This window comes from Rhipicephalus microplus, chromosome X, assembly GCF_043290135.1.
Source record: "Rhipicephalus microplus isolate Deutch F79 chromosome X, USDA_Rmic, whole genome shotgun sequence".
Taxonomy (NCBI): domain Eukaryota; kingdom Metazoa; phylum Arthropoda; class Arachnida; order Ixodida; family Ixodidae; genus Rhipicephalus; species Rhipicephalus microplus.
In genome coordinates this window covers 10,808,268-10,824,329 of record NC_134710.1, presented here as the reverse complement: position 1 = coordinate 10,824,329, position 16,062 = coordinate 10,808,268, and the positions used below count along the sequence as shown (strand labels likewise).

The 16,062-nt window shown below is 47.0% G+C and overlaps 1 protein-coding gene across 2 annotated transcripts in view; it reads left to right on the top strand.

Moving 5' to 3' along the window:
• Positions 1-16,062, top strand: part of LOC142777428 (uncharacterized) — a 179,692-nt gene that overhangs the window by 59,549 nt on the left and 104,081 nt on the right. For both annotated transcript variants that reach the window (XM_075881811.1, XM_075881810.1), the window contains 2 exons: positions 6,313-6,472; positions 11,446-11,568. In XM_075881811.1, the coding sequence (XP_075737926.1) occupies positions 6,336-6,472; positions 11,446-11,568 (260 nt within the window). In that variant the 5' untranslated portion in view covers positions 6,313-6,335. The remainder of the gene's footprint in view (positions 1-6,312; positions 6,473-11,445; positions 11,569-16,062) is intronic.

Here is a 16,062-nt window from a genome sequence, read left to right as displayed (position 1 = left end):
GCGATAATGCACAATCGTTCTTACTTTTTCGTAGGAGAAATGGCTCACAGATAAGTTTCCAAATGCTTTCAAGATTTATTCATTACTTAAACCAGCGCATTTTTGGACGGAAAAGGCCGAATAGAGGCGTGAGACATGTAAAACTCACCACGAATGCCTTATGTTTTAACGGCAGACGATGGTTGCAACGGCCTCCCGTACGCTCGCTCACTCAGGCGAAACTAGTGGCGCCCGGGCAGCAGTGAGCAGGCCTGAAAATATTTTTCTTGGTGGCATTGGCAGAATCAACAGCGCAAAGTTGCCCTTCCCGTCATCGACTACATCAGAAAATCTGATTATAAAACAAAGGCTGCACCAGTTTTTTTACAGTGGCACGGCAAAGTGCCAGTGGCTATGCTGCTAACGAAATTGACGCTGTATTGTAGGTTAGTTCGAATTCATTTATCATACTAAGTGACCACCGCACGTTATTTACTGCGCCCTGCCCAATGTCACTAGTCCCATTAATTAGGGAGGCAATCGCCGGGCTAATTCCAAAAGCTGAAGTATCGGCCCCCCGAACTGCACCACGAAAGCACCAGCTACAGCTACGAAAGCACGAATAATTTAGATGTGGTCCTATTTGGCGCGCCAACGAACGCCGGATGTGGTCCAAAGAACGAGTCGGAGCCGAGAATTGATAACAACTCAAAATATATTGTTATGTTTATAAATGGGTTTATTACGCTTTGGCGTACTGGGAGGCCTGAAGGGGTCGTGCACCGGAGGCCTATCTCGCTAGCCGAACGTCCTCTTCTCTAATCTGCCTGTTCCCCGCTACCCAGAGGCTCATACCCAAATCACATATGCAGTAACATTTCCCTCCGCGCAGACGAAGCCCACCGGGCGAGTTAAAGAGTCTCTCTGAGAATATAGCGCTTCAAACGTGCTATATGGACAAGTTCAGTCTTTGCAGACCGTCGGCCATTTGAATGAAGACGTGCTACGCGGTAGGTTAAATCACTTATACGTTCTAGAACAACATAAGGTCCCGCACAGTGTGCAAGCAGTTTTTCACACAATGCACGTTTCCTATATGGCGTCCACAGCAACACGAGGTCTCCGCGATTATACGTCACGTGTCGACGTCGACGGTCAAAACGTGTCTTCGAGCGATCTTGCGAAGCGAGGGTGCGCAGGTAAGCAAGACGTCGGGCTTCTTCTGCTCGGCAGACGATCTCGGATATACCAGAATCATGGTGGTCCAAAAACGGGAAGACGGTATCTAGGGTATGACGAGGTGGCCGAGCACACAGAAGAAAGAACGGACTGTAGCTGGTAGTCTCATGCTGTGCGGTGTTAAATGCGTAAGTGATGAAAGGTAGTACGCCATCCCAGTTCTTGTGATCTGCTGCGACATACATATAAAGCATGTTCGTGCGAGTCTGGTTAGTTCGTTCTGTCAGGCCATTTGTTTGGTGATGATATTCAGTTGAAATGTTATTATTGCTTTAAAGCTTTATACTTTGTAATATGCTTTCTTCTATTGTTTTGAAACAAACTTCACCACTGTCTGCCTGGGGGACCGGAGCTTTGTCAAGCCGAAGAACTATCGGCTTTTCTCCAGTTCTCCCTTTTTCACCTTTGTATGAAATAGTGAAAATAAAAGATTTTTGATTTGATTTGATTTGATATGGCGTAGAGTGCCGAAAGCTTGAAGCGCATAGATGAAGCATCTCTTCCACCACGTCTGCAGTGAATTGTCGCCCACGATCACTGATAACAATTTTAGCAGGTCCATGTCGTAGAACCACAAAACGCAGCATGAATAAACACACGTCAGCTGCAGTTGCCGATGGTATAGCAGCTGTCTCGCAGTACCGTGTTAAGTGGTTGGTATATACGACTATCCAGCGATTACCACTAGAAGACCTCGGAAAGGGGCCTAGAAGGTCCATCCCAACTTGCTCGAATGGAGTTCTAGGGGGTGGGATAGGATGTAGTCGCCCTGAAGGAGCACTGGTAGGGCACTTGTGGCGTTGGCGCTCGTTGCAACTAGAGACGTACTGTTCCGTCGTCTGGCGCATTTTCGGCCAGTAAAATCTTTCTTGAAGACGGCAAAGAGTTTTCGCTGTGCCTAGATGGCCGGACGTTGGGTCATCATGCATGTCCTGCAAGACGGAAACGCGAAGGCTTTTCGGAACCACTAGGAGCTTTCGTAAGCTGGTCGTAGCATAGTTATTTTTGTACACAAGCCCGTCGCGCATGCAGAAGCGAGTCGCCGATGGTCTTGACTCGGTAGAAAAAACCTCCTCTATGGTGCGGTCCCTTTTCTTCTCAATCTTAAAGGCATTGGTACCAGGAAATACCACGTCTAATGGCGCGATGTAGGTGCCCAAGTTGCCCGCGTCGCAGTCCGTCGATGGGAGTGGTAGTTGCGAAAGACAATCTGCATCAGCGTGACGACGACCACTTTTATAGAAAACCGTAAAGTCGTATTCCTGCAGACGGAGTGCCCAACGCGCCAGTCGACCAGATGGGTCACGCAGATTGACCAACCAGCAGAGCGAATGATGATCTGTCTTGATGGTAAAGGGGCGTCCGTACAGGTAGGACCGGAAGCGCTGCACTGCGAAGACTACTGCGAGGCATTCTTGCTCTGTGACGGTGTAGTTACGCTCGGACTTGCTTAGCGAGCGACTTGTATACGCAACGACATGTTCTTTGGTATCCAAGCGTTGAACCAGCACGGCCCCAACACCGACACCACTAGCGTCCGTGTGAAGTTCTGTGGGAGCCAGAGGATCAAAGTGTCGAAGAATCGGGTGGGATGTCAAAAGGAACTTCAACTCAGAAAAAGCGGAAGCACATTCCGGAGTTCAGTCAAATGGCGTGCCTTTCTGAAGCAGGCACGTGAGGGGGTGCGCGATATTGGCAAATCCAGGGATGAATCTACGGAAGTATGAGCAGAAGCCCAAAAATATGCGTAGTTCTTTCGCTGAGCGAGGTTGCATGAACGCCTCCACTGCAGCCGTTTTTGCGGGATCTGGCCGTATGCCTTCTTTGTTCACCAAGCGTCCAAGAACGAGTGTTTGGCGTTCTCGTTCTCCGAAACGACATTTCTTTGAGTTGAGCAATAAGCGTGCTTTGCTTAGGCAGTTCAGCACGAGGTCGAGGCATGTGTTGTGCTCACTTAAAGTGCGCCCAAAAATGACAACATCGTCCAGATAACACATGCATACTTATCACTTCAAACCACGCAGAATGTTGTCCATGAAGCGCTCACATATGCAGTAACAATATTCTCAAATACGGCAGATCAAGCAACACAGAAGTATGCACTGTTGGCAATATTTCAACCTAATATGCCTCCTATCACAAGGTACTGTAAACGACGGGTACATCAAACAGTAAGATATACTCAAAACAACAGACACGAACCACACGTGCTACAGTGCTACCTCATGCACCAACCGAGAAACTTAAAGACTAAAAAAGTTCGGCAAACTTATTCAGTCCAAAGTACTTGGAACAAAGTTTGAATGACTCTCTTCAAGGAACCACTCACTCCAAGTCCGGCGCTGATTGTATTTCCGTTGCTCCCTATGTTTTTCTTCCGGGTACCTCGGGCCAAAGAACACCCTCCCATAGGAAAACTATTCCGCCGGTGACATTTCGGCCATTCACGTGCTGTGATTGCAGAATGCGTCTTCGCCCCTGGTGGTAAAAACACGATCGATCACTTTTTCTTTTTCTTCATTCTGTTCTGGCGAGCCCCTTCAAACGATGATAGCTGAGGTGGCGCCTGTACCATCATCGACACTTTCGACACTGCTAAGCTGTCGTCACGTTCGACCAGTTTTGGCTTATTATTCGCCAGCTTGTGCACGTCGCGACGTGGAGCCTGGCGGGCCAACTCCGACACATTTTCACTGTTGGTCGGTTGAGGTCGTTTCGCTGCCGCTCCAACTGCGCGACATGCTGTCTTGTCCGACACGATGACCTCCCTATTCACTTTCGTTTGCACCACGGAGTCACCCGTAGCTCTGGTGGAATTCCTCACATTATATTCTGTGGTATTACTTCTTCGTAGTTCTCGCGTGCACGAGGGCCCCATCTTCGCGTTTTTCTCCAAACGTTCTAACTAGCGTTAGTGAACGGAAACATACACAGACCGCTGACATCAGAAAGGTGAAGGGGAGAAGGGGTAGAGAGATGAAGGAGTAAGTGGAGGGAAGAGTGGGGGGGGGGGAAGTGGAAGGAAGAGTGGAAGGAGGGCACCCGAGGGGCGTCCACCGTATATTATTTTTCTCTTCTTCTTTTTTCTTCTTTTTCTTTCCTTTTTCTTTTTTTCTTTTTTACTTTTTCTCCTTTTTTCTGTCTTTTTTTCCTTTTTCCTTGCCCTCTGATTTGAGATTGTATAAAGCTGAGCACCAAAAAACTGTATCTTTAATCCTGATGAAGGCCAGACTCTAGGCCGAAACGTCGAAATAAACCACGTTGTGACCACTCACGGAGGATCTACTGGACTATATGCAACGCTACGGCCACTCAACCAGCATGCTTGTGTATATATATATATATATATATATATATATATATATATATATATATATATATATATATATATATATATATATATATATATGTATATATATATATATATATTCACAAGTACACGGTTTAAAGTCACACATCTCCACCCCTAACAATATCCATGCAATGCCCCTTACAACAGCCGCTATTTTTACGAGGTGCATTTCTCGTTTGACTAAGTTAGACTTTAACTAGTTTGAAACCTCATACTGTCAAAAAGGCGAAACTTACAGTGCGCCTTTGTACAGAGACACGTTATATTCAGCCTCGCCAACGGTAAATGCTCGGCGCACCCCCCCCCCTCCCCCCCCCAGAAATTGTATTTTGAGAGCGGGTGGTGCAGCGAAACGATTAACTTTGGCAATAGGGGGTTGCTGTGAGCGCGTATAAATATTTGAGTATACCCTGAAGAGTTAAGTAACGAAACAATTTCTTTTGCTAGGGGGCTCAGATTGTTTTGCTCTCCCCTCTCTACTTACGGCCTCCTAGTTCTGCGTGCGTTCACACAGTATTTTTAAAGACGATAGTCTTTCTTGGGGACCTTCTACGCAAAAATGTTTGTTTGTCTGTCTGTACATTTGTCTGTTTGTTCACTCTTAACGGCATCAGGTATTTGAAATGGTCGACTCTATCCGCAGCGCCCACCAATGTTGCTCAAGATTAAGGGTTCCTACTTGTGCAATTGTCAACTAAAAAGCAATTATTGTGCATGTCTTGGGTACCATAACAACACATATATATTCTGCATGTGCATCTTTTACTAGAAAAGGCATACATAGGTAATTTTAAGGACCGTAGCGCTTATCACGATGTGCTGACCATGCAACGCTCGCAAGAAAAGGCGAGTGTTTCCAACGCTTTGCTAAGACGAGACGCTGTTGGCACCTACCCATTGCCTTGAGTTCTACACCTTATCACTTCTGAGACAGCCGCGCACACCCGTCTCAGAGCCACGCGCTTCGTTTTCCAAGAAAACTGCCATATGGCGCTCATGTCTCACTTGTGACGCGGCTTGATGCGCTCGTTCACCTCCACTGCACGCTCGAGGCGCTCTAACACAGCGCCTCCAGTATACCATTTACCGATTTGCTTGCGCAGAACATCAAATAAATGTTTTGTTCACTCTCTCCACACAGAAGACTATCGTCTTTCGGTGACATTTGCAGATCAACTTGCAGATATGGGGCCAATTTTTTTCGTATATTTTTTTCGTATATTTTTTTCGTCTCACAGCTTTCTGAGCACAGCCAACTTTGAATAACTAGGCTCGGTTATTTTGAATATTGTAGACACCTAACCAATGAAGAAAGAGTTAATACAGAAGAAATCAGAATAAGACATGCCCATTCAAAACAATTTCCGATCTCTCACAAGGGCTCTCACGGAGCTCAAATTCAGTAGATTGGCGTGTCATATTTCAAGGGGTATGACATCATGTGGTGGGCATGAATGATGGGCAGGTACAAAGAAATCTGCCTCAAAAAATCACGCCAAAAGAGCCGAAGCGCTTAGCAGTTCCTGCTCGTGGCACGCGTCTCGTTCAGTACTATTCGACTGCAGCACCGCCGCTATTGGCAACGCGGAAGGCATCAAGCAGCAAGGCGTGGTCTCGCCACTCAACACTTCTAGTACACTCTAGTGGTGCGGACGCAGGGACAGCGTTACACAGGCTAGTCAACGAGCTGCTTCGCATCTGAAACAATGCATGCAAGCGACGATTTTCTCTCTTTGACACAGGTGCCAAAGGTGCAGTTCCGGAGATGCGCGGTAGTTTCGAGACGCAGATCGACAAGGCCACCACGCAACCACTGGCCCTGGAGGCTCCACGGCGTAGCCCGCTCACGTGGCCAGCCCTGGAATCTCATCAAGACTTCCCTCGAACAGAAAGCATTCAGAGGTCGTATATATGGCGTTCTCACCAATATGTGTCATTGGACCGCATGTTTGATCTCCAGATCACGTGGGTAATAACATCAATGACCGGGATTGATTGTTGTGAACAGCTCCGTCAAAGGTTTTGATAAACTGCAATCCTTCAGCACTCGCCATACGCTTTAAAGGTTACATCACCCCTAAAGCTGCGCGAGAAAAGTAAACACATGCTATAAACAGCTCAGCCAAATCTAGCAGTGGTGATCGTCAAGAATAACATCATTTTATAATAAATATATGTTGTAGGCCCGTGTGCTCATATTTGGGCGCACGTTAAAGAGCCCCAGGTGGTCGAAATTTCCGGAGCCCTCCACTACGGCGTCCGTCATAATCATGTGGTGGTTTTGAGACGTTAAACCCCAAATATCAATCGATTCTCATAAATATTTATTTGATCACTTTTTTTCAAGGCTGACGGTGCCCCCTGTTGTTCGGTGTCGTATGGCATGTATTTGATTAGGAGCCGACATGAATCAAGAACGCAGTCTGGGTCAAACGTGCTCTCGATCTCGATAGTCTTTGCTTATCGCTTGCAGAATTGGTGGCAGTCAGTGCTTGGCTTCTTCACCAGCTGGCGAATCACCATGCACCTCATTATAAAATGCCGCGGCACATGGCGCAAATACCACTGTGTAGTTTCAAGACCGCAAGATTGGGCGCAGCCAACCAGGTTTACTGGACACAGGCTTCCTGTGCATCCTTGCTTACCGGCTTGCTGAACATTTCATAATTGGCGCAGTGCTAAAAACATGAAACTGAGGCGAGGAGAGAGACAGACGGGCGCCAAACTACCAACTGTTTATTGCCGGTGAAGGCTGAAAAGCAGGTAAACTTGCGTGCGTAATGGCGTGGAAGAATTACCACAAGCAATGCATATCAATACTATACGTTTTAGAACCTTGGAATGCTGGGTATCATATGGCAAAAGCTGTTTTTTACTGCGACGCAAGTGAGCGCAAGAAACATGATTACGTTTCACGGCAAGGTTAATGTCCAAACACTGCAAAACATTGAGTATTGCTTTGCGTTGCCTTCAATCCGTGCTGGGAAGATTGTGTCAACACATGATCTAGAGCAGCTTTTGTAATCAGAGTACCAGGCTCACAAAGGCTGGTGGTCTTGCATGCCATTGGTGAATTCTTGCTGTGGAAGCTGAATATCAACACCCAGGAAGGGCGCTCGAGAGAAGGGGAGGGCACTAAACCACAGGTGGTGCCGTATTTGCAAAAGCTGTGCCATAACGTCAAGGTGGCCACTAGGTTTGCAATTGCTGTCATGTTTTCTGCTCCGAGTAAACTGAAACACATTTGTCCATGAATCTCTCGCGTTAAGCAGCAAGGGTGCCAAAAGAGGCACGCGAAATATTTCAAGTGTTGTACCGAAGGTGTTGCTTATGAAATTCTTCTGAGCTGGCAAGTTCTGCATTGGACAAATCGAATGGCGTATTAACGATCGCTTCAGAGAACATGCCAATAGTAATGGGAATAACGATGGTGCGCATCTTGCTGTGCCTGTAGAGTCATGCTCGTGTGTGCCATGTTTTGAGCAAGCTAGGATTATCGACAAAAGCAGAGATCAAACAGCAAGGGAACCGTAATACAGGCATATCAGAAGTAATAGGTCTCTTTGAGTCAGTGACACTATTATTGTACTCTCTGAGTTGTGCTTCTTTAATCAACTGCTCACGTGATGACATGCCTGTTGTAATTCTTCCACGCCACTGCGCATTGCTGGAAGTTTACCTTTTTTTACACAGCCGGCAGTGGCAAAAAACAGTTGGTAGTTTGGCGCACGTCTTTTTGTTTCCTCACCTCACTTTCTTGTTACTAGCATTGCGCTAGTTACGAAATGTTCAACAAACTAAGGCACCAACTCGTCTTAAAAGAAGTTCTTCTTTACAGGTCTTGGCTACATGTAGCACACCCCCGTTTACCGCTTGAACGCTTTGCCAAGCAGCTTGTTTTATTGCGATGACATGGACACGCTTTTCTGCCGTCACCGTCATGTTTTGTATACTGTCCGAATATCACCCCTTCTCGTAGGTGCGAGTGCAAAGGCTGTCAGTGGGTAAATAGAGGGCTCTTGCAGCAGCTGCAGGAGGGCCGTATTGCGCGATGTGCTCCCTCACTGTGGGGAAACCATGCTGCTGGTGGTCGTATTCTCGGAGTCAGCTGCGAGTGTGACTTCGCATAATATTCCAGTTTCTGTCACATCTACTGCTTCCCCCTTGCGGTGGGTTTAGCAGATGGGCGGCGTCCCGTCGGGGCGTTCGGTGCCGCAAGTACTCGTTTCTCGGAAAGGTGGCTTCTTCTTTTAATTCTCTCCTTTCTGCACTGTTTTTACTTAAATAATCAGGTCGTTTTTTTTTCAATAAACCAACAAAATTTGTTTTTATAAATATTACACCGCGAGCTTTAGTTACTAAGAAATAATTTCACAGCCTTTTAACGTTGTAAATGCAGTACCATGTTTGTTAGTGCGTAAGCAAAGGAAAAGAGTTTGGTCGTCAATACGTTAAATAAAAAAGAGATCGCATTTCACGCAAATGAAACGTCCATTCTACCACATAGGAAGTTTGTGCAATGCGGTTCTCTCGTAAAAGAGTGAGCTAATTTATTTTAAACATTTGTTTGTCGATGTTTCGTGATTCGTTTGTCAGACAATCACTAATACTTCTGAACAAAATGTATTACAAGAGAATTGTAGTCTTGTAGAGGAGTAGTGCGGTCTTCGGCAACGGTGCTCTGTTTGATACAGTTAAACAAACAATAAGAACTCATTATTTACCTAATCTCACTGAATAAAACTTGCAACATGTGAACACCAGTGCTTTCTCATGCATAATGTCCAACTCCACTCTTATCCCCCGGGTAGCAGTGCCGCCCATGACCGAGAACAACGAACACGCTCTGGCTGGCTCTGGCAGCGCGCGGGTAGCCAGAGGTGGAAAATTGATTGATTTGTAGGGTTTAACGTCCCAAAACCACCATATGATTATGAGAGACGCCGTAGTGGAGGGCTCCGGAAATTTCGACCACCTAGGGTTCTTTGACGTGCACCCAAATCTGAGCACACGGGCCTACAACATTTCCGCCTCCATCGGAAATGCAGCCGCCACAGCCGGGATTCGATCCCTCGACCTGCGGGTCAGCAGCCGAATACTTTAGCCACTAGACCACCACGGCGGGGCAGGGGTGGAAAATCGAAGAGCTCCATTCTTGCATATGAGGCAATCGCAAAGTCGAGAATTGGATTGATTGTTTTATCTGGGTCGTATTCGTTAGTGTGAAGCCAACTGTGAGGGGGTGCACGGGTGGACAGTGCACGTGCCTTAATGTGACTGATAGTCAGCTATATCATGTCACAATTTGACACTAGGGGAAGTGGTAGGATTTTGAGTGACAGTAACAAAATCATGAATTCTTTTCAGGATTTGAACATAGTTATAGTTTTTTTTTTCGTAAATTGATCGAAAAAGTGGCCCGTCACCTTGCTTCGGAAATCAGTCATTTGTACTGATGCAAGTATTTGCTGTTCAGATAATTCTAGCTTGAAGTTACATTCTCCATACTCTTGGCTATCTTCGCTTTATTCAATTCGCAGGTCGAACAATCAAATCCCGGCTGCGGCGGCTGCATTTTCGATGCCGGCAAAAATTCTGTAGGCCCGTGTGCTCAGATTTGGGTGCACGTTAAGGAACTTGAGGTGGTCGAAATTACCAGAGTCTTTCACTACGGCGTCTCTCATAACCACAAGGTGGTTTAGCGACGTAAGCCGCACATATCAATCAATCAATGAATCAATCAATCAATCAATCGTTTTATTCAATGCTCATTGCAGCGCAAAATGAGCTGCCGCGAAGGCATGCGCCACGCGAAGCGTATCACAACGCACAAACACGAACTGCTATCGCGCTCCCACTGTGTGCGACTTCGTGAATGCTGCACTTAAAAAATATTTTGTTTAGAATGTTGCATGGCATTTGCCACGTTACCACTTCATGATCAGATACATTGACCGGTAAAGATACTTGGGTCGCAATAAAAAAAAAACGTGGCGGAACCCGTTTTCTAGGATTCTATAGAACACGAAAGTGAAATGAGTTTTCACAAAGGTATAGTTGAGTTTTTTGTGCATTCTTTCGCCACAAGGTGGAAGGAATGAATGCTACAGCAACAAATCGCGAATTCATGTGAAGAGCGGCAAGCGGCAGCAGCTCAAAACTTTCAGCGCGCACCTCAAGCAGAAAGCACGCACAAAATGAGCATACACATGACGAGCGTGGCCTTACAACTGTCACAACTCGACACTTAAGCGCGCTGTATAAACGGAAAGAAAGACGCATAAAACACACAAGTATACACAGGACCAGCGCTTCATGTGTGAGCACCGTGCTCCTTTCGTAAATGCAGCCGTGGCAGCGGGTGAAGTGACCTCCGTACTAACCCTATTTACGAGTCTGATAAGCGCGCGCACGCAAGGATGACCACGTGCGTCAATGACGAACAGGCCGAACGCGCGCTCGTCGCGCTATCTCGCTATTGATGACGAAAACGCGCTGAAGCGGCATAACTCTGACGACCACCAAATGGTATATGGTGTATATGAATGGCTTGTCATAAGCGCGCGTGACTGCATGCGTCTTGGGCCGTAGTGGTTAGTGCCGCGCACTGAGATTTGAGAATTCGTTGGTTCGACGCCTTGCGCCATAGGCTTTGCATATAGTTTTTTTTTCGCAAGCTGTTAGTATACATTTACAGAGTCATATTCATGTCGGAAGTACGTCAGCGAACTGTAGTGGACCCGGATGTCCCATAACACTCACGTGTTAAAATGGTTGCCAGCCCCTTTTAGTAACATACAGCAGGTATATTCTCACCTGCAAAAACAGACAGCTGCTGAAAGTATCCTTTAACGTTCCGTCTTTTTGTGTCGCAGCGCGGACAAGGAGAGCTGCGTCATTGAAGGCGTGGACGACGACGAAGAGCCAGAGCTGAAGGGCCTAAGTCCGGATGAATCGGACGAGGAGCTGCCATCCGAGCCTTTGCCAATACCCGACACGTGAGTTTCGGCACTCCTGCATGCGTGTCTCTTGCACGATTACTGGGGTTTTCGATAAGCCCGTGGTGTTTGCGTTTTTGTTCTACGGTGCGCCTTGTCTAGTCTGAAAGGGAGGAATGTACTTAAGAGTCATTACTTAATCTGAGAAATCTATAGCAAGGCTATACAAAATGACTTATATTGAATGACACAAACAATATGTACCCGCAGTTGCATCGCTCTTTATAAGCTACATTGATATCAATATCGGCAACGTAACACAGCGCTCTGAAATTGCTCCCTATTACCTCCATAGCAACAAATTATTTCCGCAGGCAGTTTGTGAAGCTTAGCCAAGTCATCGGAGTTGTAGATGTTGACTTTGACATCAAATTATCAATGGGCAGTGGCAGTTTCAAGGAGGTCTGGAAAGGGGGGAGTTATACAACAGGAGTGCTAGGATTCCCTGCGGATGGTACCTGTAACCGGCGAGGAGTCAAAATGCGTTATAAACGGCAAAACAAATCTCTAACTATAACTTATAGCTATACGAATTTTGATGACGACTGCAAAAAGAAACTATGTTACACGTGATATACGAGCAGACGCTGAAAAGTTCCTGGCTACCTCTTTGTATATGCACCCGTCCGTTTCCGTACACGTCTCATCCCACTGCTCCTCGGGGGAGCTGGTCCGAGTAGGACTAAGTCTCCTTGTTAAGAAGCGTCATTTCCGGTCACAGCCTACTATTACGCTTTCAAGTCTTTCACCTCAATGAGAGGGCATAATTTGCCTTCAGGAGGCGAGCGTCTCGAAAGTTCATATCGGGATCCTCCAAATCCATAGTGATTACTTTGGTTGCTCCTTTAACTGCCTGATTCCGATTCTCTGGCAGATCTGCATATGCCTTGTTGGACGCAGCTGCGTAACCCCCGATTTTCTGAAGAAGGTGTTAGCTCACACCCTCATATCTCGTGGACGCTCTGGGTTTTACACGCAAAAGAACTTCAAGTAGGCAATGTAGGCTGTGATAAACATCAAATCTTACTCTGCGTCGTTGAAGGCCATGTTCGTCCGTGTGACGGTTTTTTATCTGTGCCACTATTCCGTATTTGGAGCTTTAAAGTCACCCGCAATAATGAGAGGTAGGTTTCTCGTCGGCCTATAGCTGCGGCACCTAGTATAATTTTCAAGATTCTTATCTAATACGATACTCAGCTGTGCATGTTAAGAACGAAAACATAAGTATCGTTTGTTCGGTAGGGGTGTGCGAGTATTTAAAATCTTGAATAACGAATTGAATAGCGGGTTGTATTCTTTTCACGTACCGAATGGAATAGGGAATAATAAAAAACTGAATATCTTTCGAATTGTAAGCGTTGATGAAAAAACTTCAATTACCTTCAACGTTGGAACGGAGAAGTGTAAGATTCCTTATTTTCTAGCGTAGAGTCACCAAGATCAAGGTGCCTGTAGCCCAAGGCTTTACAGAATTATCGACGCTATATTTTCCACATCATGGAGATGTTTTAGCTCAAAGCCTGTAGGTATCGGGCTTGCTGCTTCCCGTCCGTAGTCAAAGCTAGGACGATGGAGGCGTCAAGTGAAAACAAACAATTCGTTCAACTAAACGTGACATACAGCGGGTTGGGCATATGGACACGAGGCAGCGGTGCGGCGACCATGATCGCCGGGCATTAGCAATTTACCATCGCAGATGGCAGCATCCGTCTTTCCTGGCCCGCAAGATACCTCTCCCCTGGGCAGCACGTAGACTGAGCCTTTTGAAGAGCACAGGTGGTACACGCACACCGTCATTGAACAACACGTGGCGCTCTTTTTGCATAGTCGGCGCCTGGAGTTCTCCCACATCCCCCCCCCCCCCCCACCTTCTTGGCAGGGTGGGGTTCTCGAGATCAGTTCATTCTGCACCCTTAAGCGTAGCGAGGACAAACGAAGACCAATGATCATTCTCTTCTCGCCACCAACGAAAGATATGCAGCTTTCGCCAAACAACAAGGTGAACATAACGTCTGTGTACTTTCGGGAGAAAGAAGAAAAGCAAGCACAAACCCTCGAAATTCCTCATCTTCCCAAATCCCTCTTTTCTACATTACCACGGAAGCAGGCTGTATGCGTCGTTCGGCGATGATGATGACTGAGTCTGAAAAGCATTTCGAAGCGTCTGGAAGGTCGTGTGTGTTTCAACACCAAGTCACCAACCTCAAAGTGAATATTTACCGACGCTCATCACATTGTCCTGCCTGCTCTATGTGCAATACATAATGTGCTGTCTGGCTTGTACAGCATCATTCAGCTTCTGCCTGAGGTTATCTGCAAACTTTGCATAAGGTATCAGAGAAGTCGTTGCACATGTCGGGGCTCTGTTCTGTGGAAAACTCAATTCTTTATCTAGGTTAAGCTGAGCAGGAGTGAAACCTGTTGAGTGATTAACTGTCGGTTTGGTCGCAAGAGCTATCTCTGCCAGTTTCAGATCCCAGTCCTTGTGATGCTCGGTATGCGCGAAAAGCCTGAATATAAGGTGTTGGTTTACCCATTCTGTGATGTTAGCTTGCGGGTGACACTCATATGTGCGCTTGTGACGAACTCCTTGGACATCAGAGGAACCCGTGAATACCTTGCTGGAAAAGTAAGTCACATTGTTCGAGGTAGGAATCCAAACCTTGTGAACGTTTCGAGAGGGTAGTCCCACAATTTCTGCAAAGTCACCTTGCGCAAAGGAAACAATTGAACTGATTTCATGAACCATTCATTCACAAGAAGATGGTATTGGTTTAAAAGTGGACTCATGGCAAACGTAGCCGTTTCATCTATCTGCCAAGGTGACGTACTCTCCACTGATTACATTGATTCTAGCGGTAAACCACCGTGCGGTTTAGCCCTTCGACAAACTGAACAGGAACGCACGTGGCGTATTACATTCTCTGTTATGCCTGGCCAGCTTACCATACGGCACAGGTTCTCGTGAGTTTACTGTCCTGAAGATTGACGAGCTCAAGCACAGTCGTTTAAGTGCGTTATGAAAGATTTACAAAGCTTGTGACGAAGAAGAACTCAAAATGCTGATTTTACGTTACCATCGTCACCCTGAAGAAAACAGCAGAAAAAGAAGCCCCCTTCTATGAGCAGGTAGCAGTTCGTCACCTCGTCGTTTCTCTTGTCTGCTCGATCACGAGGCCCAAGCTTTTGTGACAAATTACGACAGATACCATCATTCAGCTGCGCTTCAAGAAGCTCCTGTTTAGTCACCAATTACCCCAACTTTAGCGCATGGTTTCAGATGGTGTCATGACCACACAGTGTTTGCGGCAACCTGGGATTCAACAGACGACGGTGCACGTGAAAGTGCGTCACCAACTGTGTTAGTGGTACCCTCCTTCTACTGAATGACATGATCGTGGCACTGCCAAGTAAGCGCCCATGCGGCCAATCGTTCAGAGGAATTATGTAAACGTTTTAGTAAAGACAGTGCTTGATGATCAGTGTGAACAAAAAACAGTTCCATCCAAAACACGTAAAACGTTATTATTGCAAAAATGATGGCGAGACATTCCTTCTCTGTTACCACACTTTGACAGTTGCATTCTGCATCTGTCAAAGTGTGGCTTGCGAAAGCGACGGGCGCCCCGCCGCGGTGGTCTAGTGGCTAAGGTACTCGGCTGCTGACCCGCAGGTCGCGGGTTCGATTCCCGGCTGCGGCGGCTGCATTTCCGATGGAGGCGGAAATGTTGTAGGCCCGTGTACTCAGATTTGGGTGCACGTTAAAGAACCCCAGGTGGTGAAAATTTCCGGAGCCCTCCACTACGGCGTCTCTCATAATCAAATGGTGGTTTTGGGACGTTAAACCCCACAAATCAATCAATCAAAGCGACGGGCCTCAGAGCGCCGGCCCCGCAGGGGCGCCTGTGCAAGTAGGCGTTTGGTGTGTAGCGACACCACGGACCCGAGCTAACGGGGGGGTTTCGGCTCCGTCCCACGCCTAGCCGTGCGTGGCTGAGCCGTGTTCGGGGAAAAGGGGATCCTGGGGGTTGAGCCGACGCTGGGTGATTGGACCTTTAAGGCCCCCCGGCAAAGGCAACACACCCCTTTGGCCCCGGCTTCACGTAGACGGCACCTCTGGGCTGACCCACCCAGGGGAAATCGGCAGTCGCCTTTTTCTATCTCTCTCTCCCTACATCTTCGTCTTTTGTTCTCACATTTCATCTTTCCTGTCTTCTGCTCACTTCATTTTACTTCCAATTTTTCCTGGCGGCAAGGGTTAACCTGGTGTAAATATCCAAACTTGGGTAGATATATTAGGTTATGGCAGTGGCGTACTACTGGCGTTGTGCAGACATGTTTACATGTTCTGCCACGTCCCCTTGTTGGGCTCCGTGGTGGGTGGTAGGCGCCATTACTGAACGAACTGCACTTTTCTATGGGATCACGAAACCCCTTCTCCATTGATCATCCCTTCAAAAGGTGGTGCACCGAAGCAAATGTAATGCCGATTTC